Source organism: Lactuca sativa, chromosome 2 (assembly GCF_002870075.4).
Source record: "Lactuca sativa cultivar Salinas chromosome 2, Lsat_Salinas_v11, whole genome shotgun sequence".
NCBI classification, from domain to species: domain Eukaryota; kingdom Viridiplantae; phylum Streptophyta; class Magnoliopsida; order Asterales; family Asteraceae; genus Lactuca; species Lactuca sativa.
The window spans coordinates 226,857,644-226,867,298 of record NC_056624.2 but is presented as its reverse complement, the minus strand read 5'-3'; the positions used below and the strand labels follow the sequence as shown (position 1 = coordinate 226,867,298).

The window sequence follows — 9,655 nt, the reverse complement described above, 5'->3', positions numbered from 1 at the left end:
ATTAGAAGAACACTATGAACAAACTTAAAAAAAAAAAAAATAATAGCTAACTTTAAGAGTGATTTGGGATCAAAGTTTTTAGACAACCTTTATCCGTTTATCAGTACCTCTCCCTTCATGAATAGATCTGGTCAATCGCCGATATTGTGGTCCACTTAAGCACGAGAGACTGTGATAAAATTAGGACATACTATAAGTGACAAGACAATGTGATCCTAAGTTCCTAGATAAATTCCTTAAGGACCATTCAGCTGACGACGACCAAAGATATTGTTGTCCACCTAAATTGAGCAGCGAGATCTACAGACAATGTGTATATGTTCAATTTTAATTGTACTAGAACGTGTTTCCCGCTTCTTGATATGCCCTAGCCATCAAAGGCTTCCAGAATACTCCTTACATCGGGTGAGCAGACAATTATTAAGAGAGAAGATAGATTTAGAATGCATATGTTGTACATCCAGGTCGGATCTCTTCCAATCACGCAAAGGATGAAACATATGACTAACTGAAGTTTCAGAGGGATTTAGAAGAGAATGGTGCATATACTGTGTACCAGGTCGGATTTTGAGTCACGCAGAGGAGACATTATATGGCTAACAGATAAAAAGAATTGCATAGATAGAAGAAGCAGAAAGATAGAGTTGCATATGTTACGGTCCAGGTTAGATCTCTTGATCACACAGAGGAGGCAACATATGACTAACAGACAGAAAGAAAGAAAATAACCTTCTACAGACCTAATTTATCGGAATTCCCCAGTCACCCCATCCAACCGGAATTAAGGACAGAATCCGCACATCGAGGAAAAGTGAATCCACAGTTCTAGATACGGGTTCATTTAATGTGATCAATAGATTCTCATGTATATCTCCTTGCTCAACCTATCTGAGCGTCGTATTGTCACGCTAAATGGATCTATCTAGGTCAAGATTTTTCAAGTCTCTAGATTCCTTAAGTTCATCTATGCCTAGTCAACTACAAGCCAAGGTATGAACTTGATACCTCCAAAGTCTTGCAAAAAGGGTGATGATTATGGATCTATGAACTCCTCACTAAGCAAAACATCCTCAATCTTCTTCACTTCCTTCACAAAGGAAAAAATAACCACCAAATCCTTCTCAAAAGCTCAAGAACACCAATATGCTTACTAAGGGTCGATTTATAGGGTTTATGATGCATGGAGGCTGGTAAAAAGGCCAATCCTAGAGACTTAAGGTCTTTATATAGGGTGCAACACTCTTAAGTTAAGGTTTCTTAAACTCCTCGGGCGCCTAGCGTACGAGGCCGAGGCTTCGCGATCCATCTGTTGACTACGCTTAATGTACACCAATGTACGCCTCACGTAATGGCCCTTACACTAATATGCCCAACGTACCTTCCCATGTACGCCCCGCATACTAGGGGTTTCCCCAAACCCTAAATTCTTTCGAAGGCCATAACTTTTTCATTACAAATCTGATTTCGACAATCCTTATATCCATGAAAGGGCAACGAGAAGCTCTACGCTTTAATCATCTCATAATCGCCTTAAAAATTCCTGAATAAAAATCCAATTTCCATAAAAGCCCAAACTGAAACTTTACCGAAATACCCTTTAGCTCTAAAACACAAACCAAACACCCAGATCATCTAAATTACGTCACCTGTACCCAAATAGGAATGATTCAGGACAGGGTGTTACATAATTGTTTTTCAAAAGAGATAATCAAGTCTATTTGTGATGAAATTGGTAAAGATGTGTTCGGTATATTAACTGATGAGTCTACTGATGTTTCCAAAAATGAACAAATGGCTATAGTTTTGAGATATGTTGATAGACTTAGGATTGTAAAGGGAAGATTTATCGAAGTTGTTTACGTGTTGAATACATCCTCTTTGACTCTTAAATCCGTCATTAATACCGTTTTTTCCAACAACTTGGCTATCGATCAGGTGAGAAATCATAAAATATTTATTCTTTTACCATGATATTAATTTATTTTTATGTGTTATATTTTTTTATTAATATTTTCAAATATATAGGTGAGGGGTAAAGGTTATGATGGAGCAAGTAATATGAGTGGTGCATTCAACGGTTTCAAATCTTTGATTTTAAATGAAAACAATTCTGCACATTATATACATTGTTTTGTACACCAACTTCCATTAGCGGTTGTGGCGGTTGCAAAGAAACACGATGATGTTGAAGAATTCTTTGAACAATTAGGTTTGGTGGTTACTGTCGTTTGTGGGTCTTGTAAGAGAAAAGACATGATACGAGAGATGCAAAAAGAAAGAGTGACAGTTGAAATTGATATTTGTGAAACTGAAACAGGAAGAGGGCTGAATCAAGAGAAATCTCTTGTTCAAGCTAGAGATACTAGATGGATTCACATTTTAGAACAATTATAAGTTTGTTGAATTTGTTTGCAGAAGTTGTTGCAGTCTTTAAATATGTCAAAGAGGAGGGGTCTACTTTATCTAATCGTAATCAAGCAAATAGTATTTTGTCATATTTCAAAACACTTGATTTCGTGTTTCTTTTACACTTGATTATGGAAATTCTATATCTCACGAATACTTTGTCAAAGCATCTTAAAAAAAAGATCAAGATATTTTGGAAGCGACTTTGTTAGTAAAAGGGACAAAGAAAACATTACTAGTAGAAAAGTTGGCTTCCACAAATTTGAAAGAAGGTATGTGTCTTTTGTGAAAAGCATAGTATTGGAATTGTGGACATGTCAAAATATTATGTTACCCCACGAAAACGTAGGACCAATTAGACTAATCAACATCATTTTGAAGTTGTGATATTTAACACAGTTTTGGATATGCAAATTCAAGAATATAAGGAAAGATTTAGTTAAGTTGGCATGGAGTTGATGGAGAACATGGCTCCCTTGAGTCATTGTGACTCACTTTCTAGTTTTGATAAAGCAAAGTTGTTAAAGTTAAGCGAGATATACAAAAATGATTTTGACGATTCAGAAAGGGCACAACTTAATAGGTAACTTGATATATATATATATATATATATATATATATATATATATATATATATATATATATATATATAATCACACTTTGCTCCATGATGAGAGATTTTTCAACTTGAAGGGAATTGCAGATCTCTGTCGTTTGTTGGTGGAAACTTGGAAGCACCTCTATTTTCCTTTGATTTATAGATTATTAAAACTAACTTTGGTTTTACCCGTCGCAACCGCAACCGTTGAACGGTGTTTTTCTGAAATGAAGTTCTTGACGACCGATTTGCGTAATAGAATAGATGACGATTTTGTAAATGGTGCTTTGATTTGTAGTGTAGAAAACATTACTAGTAACAAACATGGATTGGTGAAATCATTCTCCCCTTCGAATTTTTGTGATAAGTGATGAAAAAAATGACCCGTCCACACCCTTTGTGTCCGACACATACTTTTTTTTGGCAGTTTTTGGGCCTTGCTACAAAAAATAAATGGATTGTAAATAATAACCAAATGGGCTCAGACACTGAAAGCAAATAATTGTATTATATTTATAGTTATTTTGATAAAACCAAATTATTGAATTAAATTTTGATGAACTATTTTGTTTGGATATTTAAAATTTTAAGTTCGTTTTAAGCGGATACGAACTATTATCTTGAATATATTGGTTTTGTAATAAAATAAGAATCAGATAATAATAATAAAAAAAACCCTCCAATAACAATTTATTGTTTATTTATTTAAGTATTATCTTTTATATATAAGGGAAAAGGGAATATACGTTACAGTCTCACCTAAGTTTAGGTATTAAACCTCTTGAAAATACATTGCTTACTATATAAAGATTATGGTTAGTGGATTCACGATTAATACTTGAAGATCTAAATTCTAAATCGACACAATAGGGTTTAGGGTTTAGAGTTTAGCGTTTAGGTTTAGGGTTTAGGGTGTAGGGTTTAGGGTTTACGGTTTAGATAAGGAACCAAGAATATTGATTATCTTTGCTCTTCGTGACAATGGAAAAAAGTAATGTTCACTTGTGTGAAGTAATAAACGATAATGGAGGAAAGAAAACGATGGTAAAACAATAATAAAAGAAAAGAAATGTTATCGAGGATGGTATATTTACCAAGTGAAACCAAACCGGATGTATTTACCAAGTTAAAACGACATCTTTTAGTGGTTTAGTACCTAAGCTTAGGTGGTCTGTAATGTATATTTCATATCCTATATATATATATATATATATATATATATATATATATATATATATATATATATATATATATAGAGAGAGAGAGAGAGAGAGAGAGAGAAGTCCAATTGAAAAAATAAAAAGATTGAAAATGAGGGTATCATTCTCAGTCACTCATTTATTTTTTCCGGAAAAACCTCCATCGTACCGGCAAAATAGGAAACGACTACATATATGTTTTTCAACAACACATGTTTCCTTAAACTATGTATTTCATTACCTTAATATATACAAAAAAACATAGTTTTTTTTTTCAATTTTTAACTTTATTACATGTTATATTCATATTTGAACGATACTTAAACTGTAAAAAAGTTAAACATATGTTTTATTCATAACTGAATAACGAATGTAGTTAAAAAAAACTCAATGCATTTTTATTCACTTATAAATAACGAGATTTGAAACTCTCAAAAAATTAAATTTTTTATTTTATCTTAAAAATATATTAATATGGATGTCTATTTATAGAAAATAAAAAATTATGAATTTTGATATATTTAAAATAATTTTTTGATAAAAATAGTTTCTAAAAATAAAAAAAAATATGTTTTTGTGTATATTAAGGTAATGATTAGCATAGTTTAAAGAAACATGTTTGGTTGAAAACACATGTGTATCCGTTAACCATTTCCACCGGTACGCCTAAGTGTTTTGCGGCAAAATAAATGTGTGGCTGAAAATGATTCGTTCATTCTTAATATTGTGTAGATTTAGGAATCAATGTATGCCAATCATTTCAAAAATGTAATTATGTAATCTTACATTTAATAAATATTTTAATTATGATAAATATTTAAAATCTTTGATAACCTTAAAATTTGGGAAATCAATTTATAAACTCTACAAAATCACCCACCAACCCCTTTATCACATTCCATTGTCTTCCATGCTTTCCCACCTCCGATCATGTATATTTTACTCTATCTTCTATCCCTCAATTATCCTTTATATTTCGAATTCTTATATACACTGACGAAGATGGTTTCAATAAAAGGAGAGAACCCTCTTCCCCTTTCCTCTTTGTACAAGCAGACCATCGATGACGTTCCTGTTTTTATCTGCATCCATCGATCCCAGCCATTGCGACCAACCTTTATCTTCCTAATTCTTTTTTCATTTATCTAGACCACCGGAACCACTAAGTCCCCACCGATGACTACCAAGTTATCCTTCTCTTTTTTTCTCGATCGAGGGAGGTTGATCTCGGAGGCACGTCATAAACCCTAGAGGGAAATCCTCTATCATATGCAAATATGGGAAACATAAGGTTGGTTATGTGGGTTTTAATTGATAACTGCAAAAACGGTGAGAGAGTTGTGGTTTTGTTATTTATTTCTATCATTTTCTAATCTACACACACATCCCTTCTCTATGGATGTAACGTCCCAAAAATACCGGTTAAAAATTTCATTTTTAATTTAGGTTAATACATAGAAACATCATTACAAAACATTCATAACAATAATCCATGTCTGAAAACCGGTAATATCATAGTAATAATTCAGAGTACATCCCAGAAATCCATAGTGCGGAAAACAAGAGTGTGTGTGTGTGTTATGCCGCTACCGTGCCGGCTCCTTTCCCCTAGCTGAAGAGGTACCTGAAACAACAACTGAAAAACGTAAGCACAAAGCTTAGTGAGTTCCCCCATCGTACCACATACCATACAAACACATAACATACATACTGCCAGGCTATTCTGGGGTGCCTGACTACCCGGTACGGCCATTCTGGGGTGCCGACTACCCGTGCGGCCATTCTGGGGTGCCGTCTACCCGTGTCAAGCTATTCTGGGGTGCTGACTACCCGTCGGTCCTGACAACCGATCCTCGGGGACTATTTCACCCCCTACTGCTACTTACACATATATCATAACATAACAAATTATCAGACATATCTGGGGTGTCTGAACTACCCTTCGGTCCTAACAACCGAACTCTACTTATATCACATATAACACATCATGCTAGCATATAACATATAGTGTAGTAGCAAAACTAGATGATATCACAAAGACATTCATCTAACGTACAACTCCTACTGGTGGGCCGGCATTGTGGTCGTAGACCCACTGCTACTGGAAGGTAACTCACCTCAAAGTAGTTGTTGATCTGATCGAGAACTGACTGTCTACTGCTGTTGTTGCTGCTCCGGACGTCCTCCGGCTATAATTCCCACAAAACGATCAGTCAAACACTGCTAGATGTACTTAGGGTAAAATGACCCTTTTACCCTTGACCAAGTCAAAGTCAACTTCTAGTTGACTGGACTCGCCGAGTCCACGAGCAACTCGCCGAGTCCTTCTCTTACTAATCCGATCCTACTCGCCAAGTCCCTCTCCCCATTCAATGAGTCACCCTTGACTCACCACTCGGGACTATGGGGCCGACTCGAGTCCCGACTCGCCGAGTCCGTGAGCAACTCGCCGATTTCCTCGATCGGATCCCTTACTCGCTTCCAATCCACACCAGAACACCCCATACGAGGGCTTGGGGTTTTAGGACTACGTTACACGGTTAATTCCGCGTGCAGGTACGAAGGGTTGAACCTTCAACGCTAAAACCCCTCTTGCTCTGTGAAAGTTCATATGACTCGCCGAGTTTGAAGAACAACTCGGCGAGTCCTGGACTCGCTGAGTTGTTCATCCAACTCGCCGAGTCTAGGACCATCTTCATAGAACTCGCCGAGTTCCCCTTTGGGACTCGCCGAGTCCCTCGACCCATTTCCCGAGTAGGCTAGATCTGAGACATGCAACGCTTCAAAACCACAGATCTATAGTCCTAGGGCATGCTTACCACGTAAAGTTGCAAACTTTACGTGCATGCATGGCCCTATGAGCTCAAACATGCAATTCCAAGCTCTTTAAGAGGTCCTACACTCAATAGGGACCTCAATCACCTCAACCACAGAGACTTTATGCTACTAGGATGTCCAAAAGGTCCAAATCCGAAGTCCTTGCAGAACATTAACCAAAAACACATAGTGATTTAGGTTCTTAGGGCTTAAAACCACTTTTTAGGGACAAGAAGGGGATTTAATGAACTAAACATCAAGGTAGGAACTTTTCTACCTGAATAGAAGCCCTTCATAGAGTAGATTCCGGATCTTCTTCCCTTCTTGCACTCTTCAACCTTCTCCTTCTTCTCCCAAGCTCCAAACCAGCTTCACAAAGCTAAAAATCACCCACAAGGACACAAAGGGGGCTAGGGTTTCGTTCTACAGATCTCTGGGAGTGCTAGGGGAAATGGAGGTTGGGTTAGATCGTTTAAATAGGGTGCAAACATCCGGGTTAGGGTTTTAGTCCAGACAGGGTCTACTCGCCGAGTCCCACGAGCCTACTCGCCAAGTAGACAGAGTAGATCCCGCGTCTAGTCCCGCTTCTACTCGGCGAGTTAGTCCTTCAACTCGCCGAGTCCAAGGTTAAAATGCAATATATAAGGAGAGTTAATAACCAAGAATACATACCAGGAACCAGGTGCTACAATGGAGGCCTATCTTTCTCTTTTCTCACTAATTTTGCCCTATTAGTTGAAATCTTCGTCGAATTGTGTGACTTTGCCTTTCCCTTCAAAACAAGGTAATCAATTAATCCATCCAGTTCATAAATTATATTGAATATGTTTCTTAAGGTTTACCAATTGTCATTATTTTAATATTTGGGAGTATGTGTGATTTATTATATTAAATATGTTGGTGAAATCCCTACTCAGGTATTTCAAAAAGTTTTAATTTTGTGTTGAAATTAACTAACATCCATTTTGCTTTCATAATTTTATTTCAGGAGACTCTACACAATGATGAGTTTAAAGTTGTAGTTGGATCATCTGTGGAGTCAAGTGAATGATTTGTACGACCTCTATTTCTCTGTCTCTGAATCAAAGTGTCTGATAACCCTCTACATGCAACATGCAACACCATATGAAGAATTTTAGCGTCCTTTCAAAATAATCTTTCCAAATTCAATATATTCATCTTGATCATCCACATCTACTTTATCGATGTTACCTGCTCGTTCTTCTCTTCCTCAATCCACGAACCCACACACACAGGTAAGTAATCACTTTTGTGCAGTTTTCATATTCATTCTTAACATAAGTTGAATTAAACTTTATTTTGAGCTTAAGTGTTCAAATCTATTAGAATTCATGAACGCCTACCAAGTGTTTGATGTAATTACTAAACCAGGAGTACAACAAATTGTCTCTATCAATGTTATTTATGTACTATAATTTACTTAGTGATCAACTAAATGAAATATTAGTAAATGTATCTTATGGGTCTAAATCCACTTTTCCACATCTATTAGAGTGTTGATGGATTTTAATTGTAGGTGATTATCTGAATCGCAACCTTCATATGGTGCCTCATCTGGTATACAACAACTGAAGATGGTGGTACATGCCTGATATGCTCTTGATGTCATTTTAACCGCTAAAAGGTCCTTTTAAAGGATTAAACTTGAATATATGCATGTTGTAACCCAATTTTTCATACTCGAAACCCGAATTAGAAATGAATTTGTTGGTCTATACAATTGTCTTCAATGAATTTCTTTGTTTTAAGTATTGTTTTTCTTACTATTTGTATTTGTATTCTTCTAGATGGTTGATCATGTATTTCATCTAATAAGGTGTAAATGGATAATACTTTTCCCCTTAAGTGATGTGTTGCAAGCAAGGTAAAAGACAATGCTTTCTCTATTGTTTTCTTGTGTTACTTTGATATTTTTATCATTAGACTGTAATATGTTCGGTGTACAAAATCAACATGACAAGAGGTATGAAGCAAACCTTCTGAAGGAACACATGCAAAGAAACTATGGTCAATATTCTTTCAGAATCGAACTTTTAGCATTTCTTTTAGAATAAAGAAGACCAATATCCTTTCAGAATAAGGAAGATTGATATTCTTCCCATGCAAACACATACAAGAGAAAGACATGGAATCGAGCATTGAATAGATTAGCAAATAAGAATATTTGTCCATCAGTAATCGAAATAACATTAGTATATTCTATTAGAATATGTATAATTAAATGAAAATGTATAAGACCATTATTTTGTAAGAACATGTATGAATCTACATTCAGATGTCCATTTATATACAAGAATCTTGTTATTTTTCAACTAATAGTTCAAGAATTATGTTATAATTAAAATTGAATTAATTAGAAAAAAAATAAGAATTTTATAATCAAGAGTATTGATTATTCCCTAAAAATCTAGAATTTTCCTTTTTTTAATTAATCTCAATTGACTAAAACATACTTATAGTGAAATTAGATGGTATTTTTCAATTATTTTTAGTTTAATAATATTTATTAATTACTTTATTAAAATAACTAAAATGATCGGTCCACAATAAATCTTACATCTACACAATAGATAGTTAGAATACAATAAATTCTCTCTCTCTCTCTCTCTCTCTC

At 35.2% G+C, this 9,655-nt stretch overlaps 1 protein-coding gene across 1 annotated transcript; it reads left to right on the top strand.

Annotated features, from left to right (window-relative positions):
- Positions 1-1,662: 1,662 nt before the first annotated feature.
- LOC111910840 (uncharacterized) lies at positions 1,663-2,394 on the top strand. Its single transcript, XM_023906652.2, has 2 exons — positions 1,663-1,935; positions 2,026-2,394. Exons 1-2 carry the CDS (start codon positions 1,663-1,665, stop codon positions 2,392-2,394), a joined length of 642 nt encoding a protein of 213 aa, XP_023762420.2.
- The last annotated feature ends 7,261 nt before the right edge of the window (positions 2,395-9,655 follow it).

What these genes read in the sequence shown, in the direction of transcription:
- LOC111910840 (XM_023906652.2), top strand. Translation starts at nt 1,663, where the DNA reads ATGATTCAGGACAGGGTGTTACATAATTGTTTTTCAAAAGAGATAATC. An exon ending in ACAACTTGGCTATCGATCAG is followed by an intron (nt 1,936 to 2,025) that starts GTGAGAAATCAT and finishes TCAAATATATAG; the next exon opens with GTGAGGGGTAAAGGTTATGA.